We start from the raw sequence: 18,344 nt of genomic DNA on the forward strand, positions 1-18,344 counted from the left end.
TATTTAATATTATATACATGTTTGGTACATAACATTACACTTATAAAAGAACCAACAGCTACACAATTATTTATTATGATATGGACATCTTTATAATATTTATAATCGATAAATATTTAGGTAGTTTGGAATGTGGTGTAGTTACGTGACATGTATTGCATCTAAACAATTTTACATTTATAAAAGCCACATTATTATTGCTGTGTACATGATAAATAATCTTTACTTTGGTTCTGATTTGTTTTGTATGATGCCCAGCAGATGGCAGCATAGCTCTCGCGCATAACCGACGAGCACGCGCGCACGGGGACAACCTTTAAGAAAATGTAAAATTTGTCGCCAAGCAACAATCAAACTGTAGGCCTATCTGTGAAAATTATATATAAAAAATAGAAAATTATAGAAAATAATCATTTTTTATTTTAACCCCTAGTAATTAAGACCGGGGCTTGTTGTTACATTAACACCAATGTGGAAAAATATATCTATCTATGATTTATTTTTATGTTTAATCATCAGTGAATTAGATCATTTAAATTGGTGCAGGTTAAAAATATGCGAAATGGTCAAATATAGTTGTAGCGCGTGCTCGCCTCATTGCCCCGCGAGTTCACGCGCATAGTCAGTGAGATGTGAGTCCTGTGAGGATGGACCCACGGCGAATCTTGCGGTTCCTGATCCTTATACTAGGATTAAACCGAGTGTGTGAAGGTTAGTTTTGGGTGATTTATGTACTGTTTTATTCACGGACGTGAGTCTAAAAGTGTGTTTTATTCGCTGAACGTTGAGAATTTACCTCAACAACAACATGGCGCTCGCGGTTTAATGACCGTCTCCACAAACCCTCAGACTGTTCTCTCATTTCCGTTCTCATTTCCTATTTTGCCTTCAGATTTATGAATATATAAAGAACTTTCAATTATACTCTACCTATATGTATAATGTAAACAATAATTAATCAGGATGGCCGTTTTTCTGTCAGAAGATCACGTAGGCGAAGAGTTAGCATGCTAACAGGCTAATACCGTTTGATACATGTCTGTAAAGTTAAGTTTGAATAAAAAAACATAAAATATGTGAACTTCCAAAACACGCTGTATGTTTTTGTGTTTGTTTGTTTGTTTGTTTGTATAATGTTATTTTTTCAGTCATTTGATGGTTTATTATCATCTGTACAGGCCTCTTTATATACTGTATAACTTACAGTACTGTATTGATTTGACTATGATTGCTAAACAACCGGAATTCACACAGACCTTACACTTTAACACATTTACGGAGTTATTGTGTTCTTTTCTCTCTGTTATAAGTTACACACTTGTGTTTGTTCTTGTCAGTGTGTGTTATGCTATTGTTTAATGTTGATATATTGGTTTATATAAAGGTTTGTTTGTTCATTGTTTGGTCTTATGATTTTGCGGAAGTGAGGCGTTACCACTACAGACTTACTGATGGTTTATCTATGCATCTTTATATAGGAAGTAAGAAATAAACTAGTTGTAAATCATTATAAACCAATGATCAAATAAATGATCATTTTAAACCATGACTCTCTTTAAAGTATCTTTGCATTGGTCTGTTGCACGTTTGTGTACTCTTAGTTTTCTCGCTTGTTTTAGGTTTACTGTTAGTGATTCATTGTATTAGTTTTGAGGAAGTATCAGGACAGGTGGACAATACCTGCACGATGTTTATAATGAGTTATTATGATGATCAATATAAGTACAGAGGGGAGTCATGCAAATTATTGTTCTCAATGGAAATTGACTGTTTTGAAATACCATGTTAATACCAGGGTAGACTCAAGCTGTGTGTGGTATTGTTGGCCTTCTGCTTGGCTGTGAATTATGGTGTGTTTTACTGTACGGGTTGTGATAATGCTGGGTTCATTGAGACACTTCTGGGATCTCATTCAGGGGTCTCAAGCTGGTGTGCATGGACTAAAATAGCTTCTGTTATTTATCAGAGACATGACCGAGCATTGACCCCATCTCTCTATGTTTGTCTCTTATTCTTTCAGTATCATGTGAGACATACAGTCAGTTTGTTTCTCTGTTTGGTTTGATGTGGGGTAACTCTTACCCCGGGGCTCTTTCTTTACAGCTCTCAAACCCCCTTTATAAAGGCCCTTGTTTTCTGTTAGGATAGCAAAACACACTATAAACGAGAGTATTTCCTTGCAAGGTTTAGTAACATTAATTTATATTAGTGTTGGGCGATATGCCCTATTTTCAGATCGTCCTATCGTCAGCCTGTGAGATCGGCGATACACAATATTATCGGGGGGCGGGGCAGTAGTTTACTCATTTTTTATATGTTAATTTTTTACTCATTATAACAAGGCACTTGATGGGTGGACAAAAAAAAACAAGAGCAACACCGTCATGACCGCAACCTTCTTAAACCTGATGCCATTAATGCGAGCGCGTCATTAAAACCCTATCATGATTACTTAATAACTGTAAAAACATGCATCTGCGCACACACACACACGTGCGCGCACATACAAACAATTCAATGCATTGGTTTAGTGCTGTTGCAGAAGACTACACGTGTCAAGCAGTGGTGCTCTCATGAGGTGCCTTTTTAAACGCATCGGTCCTGCGGAACGCGATCATATTTTAAACACAATCATATATTAAACACGAGGGACGTGTTGCTACAACTCCTTGAAATGCATATCATAAACAGGATTAATACCTAGTGATCTGACTTCAGACAGAGCGCAGCTTTCTGCACGTTTGCGAGAGTGAGAGAGAGGCGCTAATATGCAGCGGGTCATATTTTAAACAAAAAGTAAAGTTTGCCTCAGCTCGCATGAAACGCATTAAACTGAACAAAGACATAAGGATTACTACTTTAGTTTATGTTTAGACTTCGGACAGACACGAGAGCGCGTGCACGTGAGACAGAGAGAAGCGCAGCTGATCATGACGCGGCGTGCTGGATTCAGTGGTAGAAGGAGACCAAGACGCGCGCATTAAGTGCAGGTACGTGCAAGAAGGAATTCTCTCTTTACAAGCTCTCCACGTAAAGTGAAGCCCACAAACCCTCATGTGAGGAAAAGCATGCATTGTGGGTGTTAATATAAAACTATGATGATAATAATAATAACCATTCGCCAACTATCGTCATGACTATCGCCATGAAAGGCTGCCATTGGCGATATGTCTGAAGATCGTCGATACACGATACTATCGTCTATCGGCACAACCCTAATTTATATATCTATTGATTGATAAAGAAAACGTTCACAGTGTCTAAAAAACTTCAGAAAGAGTAAGAGTTGTATTTAATAGCTAATCACATGAACACTATAAAATATAATTTAATGCTAATATTAATACACAGCACAAATGTTTATATTACGTGTGGGGATTGTATCATAGCAGCATACTATATAAATTAGGGGTGTAACAATACATCGATATGGATCGATGCATTAATTACATTTCCAACGATACGATGCGTGGATGCCACACATAAAATATTTATTTAAGGTACTGTACCCTTATTGACACACTCCGCGTCCTCATTCCTTGACATAACGTTTATTTACGCATTTTCGCTAAATCGCACATTTTTTCATTTATTTTCGTGTGCTCGTGTCAGCAAGTGAATGCAATGCAGCAATAAAGCACTCATAGCAAAAAAACACAGCGAAAGAGGCAGAAGACGTTGTGACCACTATGGGACACACATCATATTTGGAAATGTTTTGTATTTTGAAAATGGATTGGACAATCCGATTGGCAGAAAACCTTTGCCAACACCAGCTAAAACATTAAAGATTTTGACTGTTGCCATCATAAGCTTGAATTTATGTGACCTTTTTTCCTTTATTTTTCCTTCCTTCTTTTTTGTTTTTGGCCAATCACATGCCTGTGTTTGTCGCATCATTTATAATTCTGTAGGCACAAACTCTGCCACAACCCTTACGGCAGTGTTTCTCAAACATTTTGGCATACACCCCTTCTATGTAGGCTGCATCCCTTCTAAGCCATTGAAATGAGTGTGTATTAGGGCTGGGTATTGCAACAAATTTGGCGATTTGATTCAATTGAGTCCAATATTAATTAGTAATCGATATTTCATTAAAAAAATTAGTTTTGCAGACATGGAATTAATTTAGTGTGCTGTCACTTTGAGACCTACATGTAATACACTTGAAGCATCCTCACTTGGGAATCCTCGCACCGCAATGGAAAGTTCATATAACTGTTCAAATCACAAAGAGAAAAGATGCACTGTGTGCTTAGCACATAGCGGATTGCATCCATCCAACAGCCTACTGAAACGTTATAAAATTAAGATCTTTAAAATAGCCAAAAGTTATCGTGTGTGTGTGTGTGTGTGTGTGTGAATGGCGCGTTTCATTTGTCTGCTTCACCGGTGCATTAACACAGTTGCAAGTTCAGAGTTTTCATGAACTTTGAAATTGTATAGCTGTTCCTTCACATAAAGCTATTTAATGTATTAAGAAGACTTAAATTAAAGTGCATAAAAACGCCAAAAAGCCCGGATTGGCCCGATACCGATCCAGAATATCAGATTGGTGCATCCTTTGCCATCGGGCACTCCTTACAAGCCCTACATGAAGTAAAGCATGCACAAACATTTGGACTTTTAATTTACTACCTACCTCAGTGAAAATTCAGAGGATGAAATAAGTTGTAATAATTTAATGTAAATTCTGCTAATAATAATCCCCTGTGTAGTTTATAAATGGAGAACAGCTAAATATTAGACATGATAGTATTCCCAATAGGATCTGACTTGTTTCCTGTTATCAAGCTGCAATGTTTCCATGAATGATATTTGTTTGGTTTGTTGTGGTTATGTAATGAGTTTGAATTACAAGCTATAGTAGGACTGAAGCCTTCACGAGGAACCAAAACAGACAATTTATGCTTTTCTTTCCCTGTGCTTGTTTGCATGTCGATATGGCGTGTTCGGTGTGGCATCACTGATAACATAACAGCCGCCATTGGTTTTCACCTGCCACGTGACCGTGACAAGTTCTAATGTTTTGCATTGACCAAATATTCCATGCCATAGCTGTCACTGTATCATGTTTGTTTGCACAGCTTAAGCGCTGTATTGACAAACAAGCCTTCAGGGCCAGGACTTGATGTCATTTACATTTACAGCAAACAATCATAACTGGATGTTTATGCCTGGTACAGGTGGGGCGGTCCATATGGTTCTGTCCTCCTAACGATTGACTAAACATTAAGCTTCTCTAAAGGTATGAACAACTTTGTTTCAATAGGAAATAAGTCCTCACCCTTGATCACAATGTTTATCTTGTGTTGTCTTCGTATTCAATAGTGAACTATTAATGGTTTGTTTTTCTGCATCCTCCCATTCTTATGAGATCAGTGCATGAAAACATCACATGTATGCATAGTGCATACTACACATTATATCGCCAACTACTTTTCTAAAATGGTTTAAGATTCGAGGATGAAAACGTAACACAACCATTTCAAACAGTAGTATGTTTTTATAGCCGTAACAGAATTAGTCCTCGAGCGATGGATTATGGGTAGTAATCATACTAGGATGTATCAACACTCATATAAATGTGCAAGCACGAACATGTGTATGTCAGTTTGAGTTTGGAAATGTAATGTTGGTGAGATACTGTTCTGAAGAGATTTGTCTCTGTTTCGGCTGAAGAACACATTTCTTTATTCTTCTTTACATTTTTGGGATGGTTGATGTTACTATTAATCTGGTCCACTCCAGACAAGATGATCTGTCACGAGATATTGCACATGAAGTTTGAAAAATAAACCATGCGCTTTCACAGACTGACATCTCTAGAAACTGTCATTGCGTTCATCATCATTATTGTATCTATAATCATGTAGCTTCACTGTGTGGATTCCTCAATAATTCAGTCACTTAAAATCACTTTCACATATGTGAAGTGAACGGCTTTAAAAACAGCAAATCCTGTTAGCTGTTAACTAATAGATTATTATACATATATTTGGCTGAAACCAAACCCACCTTAATGACCCTGACACATGAAAACCTTAACAAACATATAGATTAGTGATCATGTTACTGTATGTTTACATGTTGTAGAAAGCACAAAAATTATAAGAGTGAGCCAAAGATGTCACGCTATACTATAAAACCAGATCCACTTAATGTGAATCTGTCACTAGCTTCATGTGTTTAATGATTCAGCATTTTAGCTGGAAATGAGTCTCGTTGGCATGCGTTGGAGCCGTGTTCAGTCACGCCATCGGCTCGACACGCTCTGGCTTGCATGCCGATCTGTGGAGGCGCAGAGGACATTTTGCACACAGTCAGGACAATTTTGGAAAGTTCAGTTTACGCTTTGCAATCGTCCGTATGTCGTGAAGAATATTTCAATTACAATGTTGTGTTTGAGATTTATCAGTCACTTAATGAAAGTTGTATTATTGCATCATTCATTGTTAACTTAAATGCTCGATTGATCTGCTTAGAGAATGGTGCAGCTGATGAACATGCAAGCGGGTCATTCGCAATTGTTGCAAATTAATGCTGTTTTACAGAAAATGCATGTGTGAAACAAACGGTAGATGCATATAAGATAAAGCAGTATATTAAAGAGACATTCCACTTTTTTTGAAAATATGCTCATTTACCAGCTCCCCTAGAGCAGTGGTTTTCAAACTGGGGGCCGCGAGATGGTGCCAGGGGGGCCCCCGTTTTATGACATTTTATAAAATTCATTCATTTATCATGAGTTCTGTGTAATTAAACCTAAAAAATAATAAGCCAACTAACCAACAGCACTACTAGGTATAATTTTATATGTTTTGTTTAATTAAAATATTACATTTTAAAACTGTTTTTGTCATCAATTTTCTTTCGGGGGGCCGCGAAAAAAGGCACTGTACACACGGGGGGCCGCACGCTGAAAAAGTTTGGGAACCACTGCCCTAGAGTGATTTAGATTTTTCCTGTTTTGGAATCCATTCAGCCAATCTCTGGGTCTGCCGCTAGCATTTTTAGCATAGCTTAGCATAATCCATTGAATCTGAATAGACCATTAGCATCATGTTAAAAAATGACCAAAGAGTTTAAATATATTTCCTATTTAAAACTCTTCTTCTGTAGTTACATCATGTACATTAATGCCTGAAAATAGTCCCCTGCTATTGAAACTTACCAACTTTTAATTTTCCGTCGGTCTTAGCACACGATGTAACTCCAGAAAAGTAAAGTTTTAATTAAGAAAAATATTGAAACTCTTTGGTTATTTTTTAGCGCGATGCTTATGGTCTAATCAGATTCAATGGATTGTGCTAAGCTATGCTAAAAGTGCTAGTTTCAGACCTAGAGATCAGCTGAATGGATTCCAAAACGATAAAAATCAAATGTTTAACTCAAGGGAGCTGGAAAATTAGCATATTTTCAAAAAATGTGGAGTGTCCTTTTAATAACATGAAAAAAAGGATCGAAAATATGGTATTAATGCGAAATAGAGGCGCTACTAACCTTAAAGGTTCTCTAAGCGAATCTGTGTGTTGATTTTTGAAATGTGTTTTCAAACAAACTGAGCGTAGTTAACTCCTCCCCCTCCCTTTCGTGCTTTCATGAACGCGCCCAAACCCAACCCTCAAATACTTCTTGGCGTTTATTGGTTAGAATACTTTGTTATGGTTTCTGGTGTAGGTTTGGCCAGTTTGTTATTATTGCAGTTTGTGGAGGCTGGGCTGTCTACAGAGATCGCGTTTTTTTACAGTTTGATCAGCGGACAGGAAGCAAGCAGATAGTGAGGAGATGTTTGCTGTATGTAACAAAAAATGTTTTATGGTCTAAAACGCGTGAATTCGCTTAGAGAACCTTTAAAAATAATAGCTTGTAGGATTGTAGTCATACTTGTATTCATAGCCAGTAAATGTAGTCACATAATTAATGCTAAAACTGCATTTTCATACATGCAAAGTGGCAAAAATAATGTAATGGAGGAAAAGGAAATCCTTTAGTTGTTTTTGTGAAATTAAGCAAAAATAAACATTATAGTGCCAGTGCAGTGGACTTGAACATGATGCCCGTGGGCACCAGGTTGTCCGCACAGAGTCTGTGAGTTGCCCGCCAAAGCAGATTCTACTAGTAGCCTTAATTTTAATATTCATGACATATTTTTTATATTAGCTTATGGCTTCCTTTATGCATGTTAACATTTTTAACAAAGATAAAACATTTAAGTAAAACAAAAAGTTTTGAGTAGACTATATAAAAAAGTGTTAACTCTTGCTCACAAAAAGGTTTTAGACTCCATAGTGTTTAGCTTACTGTTTTCATGTTTGGTGGGCAATGGGGTTGCTTAATTGTCCTGAGAGTAATAGTACAGTGCAAAAAGTAATGCTTTTAATTTTTTTGTGTGCAATAATCTCTGTCGCCCCCTGCTGTTTAAAAGAGTCACTACAGTCTGCTTATCCATTCAGTACAGTGTATAAAGTCGACTTGAAAATTGATTTCTCTTTGTCTCTGTTTATACAGGATTGATTTGTAACTGCACCATACCTAGATGTGAGAAGGATGGTTATAAGTGCGAGACAAACGGGACGTGTGTGGTGTCCATCTCTGTGATTAATGGACAGGAACTGAACATGCGTCACTGCATCCCGAAGGAGGATCTGGTTCCTCCCGGTAAGCCGTTTTACTGTCTCGGTGCTGAAGGACTGGTGAACACGCACTGTTGCTATAAAGACTACTGTAACGGCATTGACCTCAAAGTACCTACAGGTGAGCACCGTTACGTAACCCAAGCATACATTAAATTACAAAAGATCTTGTTACTAATCTGCTTTTCTCTCAGTGACAAACCCATTGGGCGTCGGTCAGGAATGGGGTCCGGTGGAGCTGACGGCAGTGGTGGCCGGTCCGCTCTTTGTGCTGTGTGTGCTGGTTCTGCTGGGTCTCTTTCTGTTCCATCACCACCAGCGGGCATACGGCCACCGGCAGAGACTGGAGGTGGATGACCCAAGCACTGAACACATGTTCCTGGCCAAAGACAAGACACTGCAAGATCTCATCTATGACCTGTCCACCTCAGGATCTGGTTCAGGTTAGTATCACAAGACGTGGCGTTGCTACAAAACGTGCTCAAATGGCATCAGTGCAGTGAAGTCTTTTTCTATTCACACAAAACACTTTCGCTGGTTTTATAAACTCCTTCTTGTCTTTGAGCAGGTCTGCCACTGTTTGTCCAGAGAACTGTGGCTCGTACCATAGTGCTGCAGGAGATCATAGGTAAAGGACGTTTCGGGGAGGTATGGAGGGGAAGGTGGAGAGGAGGGGACGTCGCTGTGAAGATCTTCTCATCTCGGGAGGAACGCTCGTGGTTTCGTGAAGCTGAAATTTATCAGACCATTATGCTCCGGCACGAGAACATTCTGGGCTTTATTGCCGCAGATAACAAAGGTAAAAATGTTCATACGCGTTTATTTAAAGGAACAGTATGTAAGAAATGTATATCAATTAATCATAAAATGGCCCTGATATGTCACTAGACATTAAGAATTAATTTTCATTTCAAATATTTATAACACTGACAACAGTGGGCTGGCAAGCCCTCAACTGATGTTTATGTTGTCATTTTGTGTATTGGCCACTAGTTGTGTGATTGCAGTACCAGTTTTAGCCACAAGGTTTGTGATTGCAATACCAGTTTTGGCCACAATCCTACATACTGTTCCTTTAAAGAAGATTAAACACGTCCATTCATTGTTTACTGATTTATAATGGTGACAACGTGCATCTTATAAACATCAGAATTAATAAATCTATACACATTTTATACAAATCGAAAACATGCATGTGAAAAAGCAAAAAGCAAGAGAAATTGTCCGGAAACTTTTCATGGGAATTTAGGAAATATTCCAAATTGGAAATTTAACGGGAATTAATTTTTTTTAATTATTTGGAAATTTATATAAACTATATTATATCCAAACATAAATAAACATTTTGTTTGGTCATAAGCCGACATGCATGCAAGGTAATAAAATTTTTGAAGAATCCTGATACTTGCGCTCATCAAGCCGTGGATTTATTTGATTAAAAATCCTTTACAAATCAAAATATTAATGATTTCTTAAGGATTTTTGATCAAATAAATGACTTCTTTCAAAAGCATTTAAAATAGTAATGTGTCCAAACTTTTGGGTGGTACAGTAACAGTATGATAACAGAAAACTGGCTAGCAGAATGTAGAAGAAACAGCATCACAGCTTGAGCTAGCTACATGATAGCTAGCTTCATACATTTTCAATGAAATAAACACATTAATGTAATTTATACATGCAAAGATGGACATTTAGACATTATTTTGTGTGCAGGGCAGGGCTCGAAATTGCGACCATTTTGGTCGCATATGCGACCGAAATTTAATCTCTGCGACCTTAAAATATATTTGGGAGCATTTGTGCGACTGCCCATTTTGTTGTGACGCGAGTTGATTGTGATCCTGCGTGCTGGCGCTGTCCCAGGTTCAGTGTTCTCTCCAACGATACATAACCAATCAAATTTCACCATTAAGTTCTTGCGTTTAATGAAGACCGCAGATTGGCTAATATGAGCGTCAGTCATTCCTTGTTGCCGTGAAGCGCGGAAATGTGAAAAGACGAACGCGTCGCAAGCATGACGAGAGCGAGCCGATTACAGCCAAGGTTATTACTGTATTTTTTGACGACGATCCGGATTCAAATGTAACTCCACCACCGGAAAATACGAGTTGATGTTAAACCTTTTAGAGAGAGTGGCTTAAAGATTTCGAGTGTCTCCGCTATGATAATGTAACTTACTGTGTTTACTGTAAATCCTGTAAAACAGCGTTAATGGCGGAATCAAAACATTTTAAGCGCCAGACATACCTTGTATAAACAAGGCGCAAGGCGAAACGAAAGTGCCAAAAACACAAGGCGTGTCATGACAAATGTGTTTATTATTGAAGGAGACACCGACCTGTCTGTCAAAGTGTGTTTGATGGTGTATGTGCGCATGCGCTGGTGAATGGACATTCGATAAACATCCTTGTGGTCCATGTTGCTGTGGAATACGACAATGCTGATGGTATGTTTTTGTTGTATTTTTTAAAACATTGCCTATTTAGTAGTAAAAGCATCCTGGTAATCAATACCAATATATATTAGCCTTCTATATTAGGGTCACTTTTGTAATGTCACAATTAATCAGTGTTTTACATGTTTGCTAGATTTTCTATGTAATCTTAATCATATTACCTGTAATTGTTAAATTATTATTGCTGCTATACTATTTCAACAGCATTTGGGTATTAATTTAGGAATTTATGCAGCAAAAAATAAAATAAAATAAAATAAAATAGAAGACAAACTTTTAATTGCTGGCCATAGGACGTGTAAAGCCCAGAGGTGGTGTTTTATTTTTAATAAAATAAATCTATTAACATTTACATTGTAGTTGTGGTGCTTTTTAATTTTTGGATGGATGTGCCTAAATTTTTGCTGGTGCTCCTAACTCTTTAAAGTTGGGAGCACCAGTGCTACCAAATAAAAAAGTTAATTTTGAGCCCTGCAGGGGGTGTGGCCTCAGTGGCCCTTCAGTAAGCAGTGTGCATGTGACTGATGAATGTGTAGGGGAGAAATTCAACTGAAATTGCATTAAATCTTGTTTTAAAAAATTAAATTCCCAGTTTATTCCCATTAATTCCCATGGAAAGTTTCCAGTCTTGAAAATTCTCTTAATTTTGCAACCCTATGTGTTATGGTCTAATATTGTTTGTTTGATGGCTGACGGATAATGGCACATGGACTCAGCTGTGGTTGGTATCAGACTATCACGAGAACGGCTCTCTGTTCGACTATCTAAACCGATACTCGGTCACTATCGAGGGCATGATCAAACTGGCTCTGTCTGCCGCCAGTGGACTGGCACATCTGCACATGGAGATCCTGGGCACACAGGGTAAGTATGCGTAGGGGTTGGCGATATGGGGAAAATATCATATCACGATTGGTTTAGCCAAATGCACGATCATGCGTGTGTGTGCTTTTATCAGGTATATAACACAGCAGGTGTATACTTTATGAAGTTTACTCCGTCATGAATCAAAACCTTTAAAGATATTAAAGATACCCTTGAAAATCAGCCCTATTTTTTCTCATGTTGTTTTGCAGGTAAGCCTGGCATCGCTCACCGGGATCTAAAGTCAAAGAACATTTTGGTAAAGAAAAACTGCACGTGCGCTATAGCCGATCTCGGCCTGGCAGTCCGCCACGAGTCCGTCACAGACACCATCGATATCGCTCCCAACCAGCGCGTCGGCACAAAGAGGTACGGACCGATAAACATGCATATGGGTGATTCTCACGAAATCCAGATTTAGAAGGAGTCCAGCATCAGCCCTTGAAGCCAATTTTTTTTGCACATATAAGATTAAGGTCTTATTATAAACATTATTTTTAGAGGAATTAAAAAATATTTCCTATAGAATTATTTACATTTTTTAGATTATCGTTATCAAAAATTATCATTACCGCAACATGATATTACATTAAATATATGCATTTATATGTGTAGCCATCTTGAGTGTCACAGTCAATTATGTCCCTATCAACAATTTTTGAAAATGTTAGTTCCTTGAGGGCTTAAACAATTATTGAAAAAATTGGTCTTGGACACATTTATATTCCTTATTATTGTCTCTACATTTACCAATGATCACCAAATACCACGTGTTTCTTTACTTTAAATGTTTATAGTTTAACATGCACCGAAACTTTTTATTTTTTAGAATTTTTTAATTATAAATATTTCCATGTCAAAGAACCAAAATCCAGTCATGGACATGTTGCGGTAATGAACATTTTTCTCTTAAATGTGAAAAAAACAACAAAATTGTTTTGAATGATGTCATTTGAAATCATATGCAAAATAGTACATGAAAAGATGTTTGTAACGGTATGTTTCTTATTTTGATACTCTTACTTTTTTTTTTATCAAAATGTTTCATGACACCTCATTAGTCTAATTTCAAGAGAATCACCCATACAATATACCAAGTGCGTGTTTACATTAAAATAAACTGTATTGTGCTGTTTGTGTTTATCAGGTATATGGCACCCGAGGTTCTGGATGAGACTATTAACATGCGTCACTTTGATTCGTTTAAATGCGCCGATATCTACGCTCTGGGTCTGGTGTACTGGGAGATCGCTCGACGGTGCAATGCCGGAGGTAATCGAGTCAAACACAACTTCCAAAAACAATACAATGCTGTTTTGGTTAATAACATTCATGTTGTGTGTGTCAGGTATTCATGAGGAATATCAGCTGCCCTACTACGACCTGGTGCCCTCTGACCCCTCCATAGAAGAAATGAGGAAAGTGGTGTGCGATCAGAGGTTACGACCTAACATCCCTAACTGGTGGCAGAGCTATGAGGTGAGATCCCAAACCTGCGTCAATCAAATATTATTTGAATGTAATAAAACATGACCTCCAGCCTGTTTGAAATCAGATTATTGTTTAATAATAACTAATAATAAATTCACTTCTTCCTGCAGGCTCTGCGTGTGATGGGGAAGATCATGCGCGAGTGTTGGTACGCCAACGGCGCCGCTCGACTCACCGCTCTCCGTATCAAAAAAACCCTGTCTCAACTCAGCGTAGACGAAGACATCAAACTCTGAACGAAAGTGTGAGAGACTGTACAAAAAACGCTACCACTCCAAACTATCCTGCCAGTTTTAAGTGAAAAGTATTTCCGTCTGCTATATTGCAGCGGGGCCTACCTCACCCCCAACGCCAAAACTACTGAATCCCATGGTACCCAAAAGCCCTTTCTGCCATCTTTCCACCCGTCTTCATCTACTCCTCATGTATCAATCTTCTGAAACGACTGCAAAATCTACTACCACCCACATCTGTAATCTCTCTCTATAACCACAACATTGCGATTTTCTCAATCATTTTACCCTAAAGATGTTGTTTTACATCATCGGGATGGCTCGTATTTGACCCTTTTAACTTGGTTGCTGTGAACGTTTGATTTGTTTGTGTCAAAGGTTAGCAGACTACCTCGGTTAAGCTAAACTATAGCTGTGTAACATCTACAAATAAACACACACACACACTCCAGGAAGGTTATAAGTAATGATGATGAGCAAAACATGATTGGTTTTTTCATTTAATTCTAACCGTGTTAGCAAAACAACCTTATTTGCACTTTATTATGGAGGTTTTGCGAGTGGATTACAGCCATCTTGATTTAAAAAAACAAAAACAAAGCACACACATCTGATCGGTACAGAGAGATCTATTTATTTTGGCTTTTAGGTATCGTCCTTGTTTTTATAACTTTCATTCACTCCATGGGCAAAGCTACTGTACATAGTATATTTTTAAAGGTATGGAAATGTAAATAGCCGACCCTTTTTTAATTTCTAAGCTAATTTAAAGTGTTGGGTGCATTGTGAAAATGTTTCTTGGCAGTCAGGTATTACGATAGGAATGCGTGGAAGTGTACGGGTCGCGGGTTTGAAAAGGTTTTGTGTTGGGTACAGTACAGGAAAACTAGTTTGTTTGTTTTTTAAGCTAATCCTCTCGCTGTAGCATTAAACGACACTAAACCTGATTTAAACACTGGTTATGCACATTTTATCAGCTGATGAGGTTTGGGAATTGTTTGGACTTTTGTTGAAACTTTGCATAGGGTTGTTTCAAAGTCTTCTTTATGAACCGTACAATAGATTGTGTGATATACAGACAAAGTGAAATCTTTACTGCATATTCAGACACATCACCATCAGATACAACATGCACAATCCATAATGTTTATAGGATCAAGACATCTGGCCAATAAAGCTTTGAATCATGAATGATTTAAGATTTCTAATCGATAACGACTCTGTTGTATGCGTTTGCGTAGATTGATTTGGAAGTGCTTTTGTTTTACTCATATTTTAATATTTGTGGATGTTGACAGGCCCACCGTCCATTCAGGTTTGTTGTTTTTGTGGTGATTGACTCCTGATGTTTTACGTCTCTTAGGAATTGTGTGAAAAAGACTTGAAAGGTTTGGTTTCGCGCTGTATTTATGACAGCTGACTCTGATAAATACTCCATTAATACTACTGCCCTTCACTCCTGTATGGGATATGCAAGAATGTATAAATAGTTTGATTTGATTTTTTATAATCTTGTTTTTTTTTTTAATTCTTTAGACTGTTGTGTGGTTGTAGTTGCTTGTATTTATTAGCTTTTTCATTATCATCTGTTGTGTGCTTTGACGATTTTTGTAATGTGAATCAGTTCAGGTTTATTTGTATAGCGCTTGTAACAGTAGATTTGGTCTTAAAGAAGCTGTACAGCATTTATTTTTTTGTTTTGTTTTATTCGATCTCCCTGCCTCTCCAGATTGACGTCTGGTGTTTTGACAATCTCGATAGTAAGTGATCAGTTACAATTCAAAGCCACTATACAATTAGTTTTATACTTAAACGTGTCCAGAGAAAACCAAAAATCATATATATATATAGGATTTGTTGATGCATGTGATGTTTCTATTTATTTTCATTTTTTTATTTCGTTATCTGCATCCAAAAAGACCAGCAGGATTTATGATCTTACACTGGATTGATTTTGACTCATAACACTACTGAGACAAACTAGCACGCTGCTAATCCGTCAGTATAGTTAGGAAATCTCATTTGATTGTTTTCTCTGTTTGAGAGCGTGTACAGCCGGTCAGTAACTCGATGTAAACCCGGCAGGGTGACGCAAGAGCTCTTTGACTTCGCTCCATGTTGTGTGATATAATGATCATGTCTGTGTGATCTGTCTTGTATTATAACAAGAGAAAGTTTCCTTTAACTTCTGTGACCGCACAAGCTACCTATAATCTGTGTGTATTTCCCAAATCTAAACGAGGGATTTCAGGAATTTCAATCATGTACATGGGTAATGAAAAAATGAAATAAAATACAGATTTTCCTACATTGTGTTGTGTTTATCATTTATTGCATAATCTATGAATGTGTATATAAGGCGTGTTTAATTTAAAGTTAAATGCCATGAGAATTGTCATCTATTCATACAGTATTGTTCAAAATAATAGCAGTACAATGTGACTAACCAGAATAATGAAGGTTTTTAGTATATTTTTTATTGCTACGTGGCAAACAAGTTACCAGTAGGTTCAGTAGATTCTCAGAAAACAAACAAGACCCAGCATTCATGATATGCACGCTCTTAAGGCTGTGCAATTGGGCAATTAGTTGAAAGGGGTGTGTTCAAAAAAATAGCAGTGTCTACCTTTGACTGTACAAACTCAAAACTATTTTGTACAAATATTTTTTTTTCTGGGATTTAGCAATCCTGTGAATCACTAAAATAATATTTAGTTGTATGACCACAGTTTTTTAAAACTGCATGACATCTGTGTGGCATGGAGTCAACCAACTTGTGGCACCTCTCAGCTGTTATTCCACTCCATGATTCTTTAACAACATTCCACAATTCATTCACATTTCTTGGTTTTGCTTCAGAAACAGCATTTTTGATATCACCCCACAAGTTCTCAATTGGATTAAGGTCTGGAGATTGGGCTGGCCACTCCATAACATTAATTTTGTTGGTTTGGAACCAAGACTTTGCCCGTTTACTAGTGTGTTTTGGGTCATTGTCTTGTTGAAACAACCATTTTAAGGGCATGTCTTCTTCAGCATAGGGCAACATGACCTCTTCAAGTATTTTAACATATGCAAACTGATCCATGATCCCTTGTATGCGATAAATAGGCCCAACACCATAGTAGGAGAAACATGCCCATATCATGATGCTTGCACCTCCATGCTTCACTGTCTTCACTGTGTACTGTGGCTTGAATTCAGAGTTTGGGGGTCGTCTCACAAACTGCCTGTGGCCCTTGGACCCAAAAAGAACAATTTTACTCTCATCAGTCCACAAAATGTTCCTCCATTTCTCTTTAGGCCAGTTGATGTGTTCTTTGGCAAATTGTAACCTCTTCTGCACATGCCTTTTTTTTAACAGAGGGACATTGCGGGGGATTCTTGAAAATAGATTAGCTTCACACAGACGTCTTCTAACTGTCACAGTACTTACAGGTAACTCCAGACTGTCTTTGATCATCCTGGAGGTGATCATTGGCTGAGCCTTTGCCATTCTGGTTATTCTTCTATCCATTTTGATGGTTGTCTTCTGTTTTCTTCCACGTCTCTCTGGTTTTGCTCTCCATTTTAAGGCATTGGAGATCATTTTAGCTGAACAGTCTATCATTTTTTGCACCTCTTTATAGGTTTTCCCCTCTCCAATCAACTTTTTAATCAAAGTACGCTGTTCTTCTGAACAATGTCTTGAACGACCCATTTTCCTCAGCTTTCAAATGCATGTTCAACAAGTGTTGGCTTCATCCTTAAATAGGGGCCACCTGATTCACACCTGTTTCTTCACTAAATTGATGACCTCAGTGATTGAATGCCACACTGCTATTTTTTTGAACACACCCCTTTCAACTAATTCAACTACTTGCCCAATTGCACAGCCTTAAGAGCGTGCATATCATGAATGCTGGGTCTCATTTGTTTTCTGAGAATCTACTGAACCTACTGGTAACTTGTTTGCCACGTAGCAATAAAAAAATATACTAAAAACCTTGATTATTCTGGTTAGTCACATTGTACTGCTATTATTTTGAACAATACTGTACATAAAATCACATACAACATTAACAAAATGAGAACTATAAAACTTTAAAATATACAAAAAATATGTGTACCAATAAATTTTGGCCATTTTTTGTATATTTTGAGATATATTTAATAAAAAATAAACAACAGGTTTGAAAAGATTAAAATTATATAGGTTTTCAACTACTACAAAAATATATTTAGAATTTTATACCTTTTATGCAACCTATTTTTTGCCGTATGGGTTGTAAAATAAGAAATATATTTGTTGCCCCTGAAATACATTTTATAATATGTGTTAATATGAAAGTTAAAAAGAAATGTTTTTAAAATGTAAAAATATATTTAATTAAGCTTTAATTTCTACACAATGTATTTGCATATATTTAAAAATATTTTTGGCCAAAGAAATATATTTTTACTGTATGGGAAACAATGAATAAATAATCATTAATAATTAACTATAATTAATTGTCTTTAGAATTGTAAAATGCTTTTCAAATCAATTTGTCTGTATTGCACATTTTTGACACTGGACCACAAAACCAGTTATAAGGGTCAATTTATATATATATATAGATAGATAGATAGATAGATAGATAGATAGATATAGATATAGATATAGATATAGATATAGATATA

General features: G+C 37.1%; 1 protein-coding gene across 1 annotated transcript; it reads left to right on the plus strand.

Annotated features, from left to right (window-relative positions):
• The first annotated feature begins 556 nt into the window (after positions 1-556).
• acvr1bb (activin A receptor type 1Bb) lies at positions 557-15,990 on the plus strand. Its single transcript, XM_073870655.1, has 9 exons — positions 557-711; positions 8,512-8,757; positions 8,831-9,079; positions 9,205-9,434; positions 11,790-11,958; positions 12,171-12,327; positions 13,106-13,230; positions 13,307-13,437; positions 13,560-15,990. Exons 1-9 carry the CDS (start codon positions 648-650, stop codon positions 13,683-13,685), a joined length of 1,497 nt encoding a protein of 498 aa, XP_073726756.1. The 5' UTR covers positions 557-647; the 3' UTR covers positions 13,686-15,990.
• The last annotated feature ends 2,354 nt before the right edge of the window (positions 15,991-18,344 follow it).

The sequence above is a fragment of the Misgurnus anguillicaudatus genome, chromosome 8 (genome assembly GCF_027580225.2).
Source record: "Misgurnus anguillicaudatus chromosome 8, ASM2758022v2, whole genome shotgun sequence".
Taxonomy (NCBI): domain Eukaryota; kingdom Metazoa; phylum Chordata; class Actinopteri; order Cypriniformes; family Cobitidae; genus Misgurnus; species Misgurnus anguillicaudatus.

Excerpts from the sequence above, each read along its gene's own strand:
- acvr1bb (XM_073870655.1), top strand. The coding sequence starts at position 648 with ATGGACCCACGGCGAATCTTGCGGTTCCTGATCCTTATACTAGGATTA. Across the intron at positions 712-8,511 it reads ATTAAACCGAGTGTGTGAAG|GATTGATTTGTAACTGCACC; the intron begins GTTAGTTTTGGG and ends CTGTTTATACAG. Across the intron at positions 12,328-13,105 it reads CAGCGCGTCGGCACAAAGAG|GTATATGGCACCCGAGGTTC; the intron begins GTACGGACCGAT and ends TGTGTTTATCAG.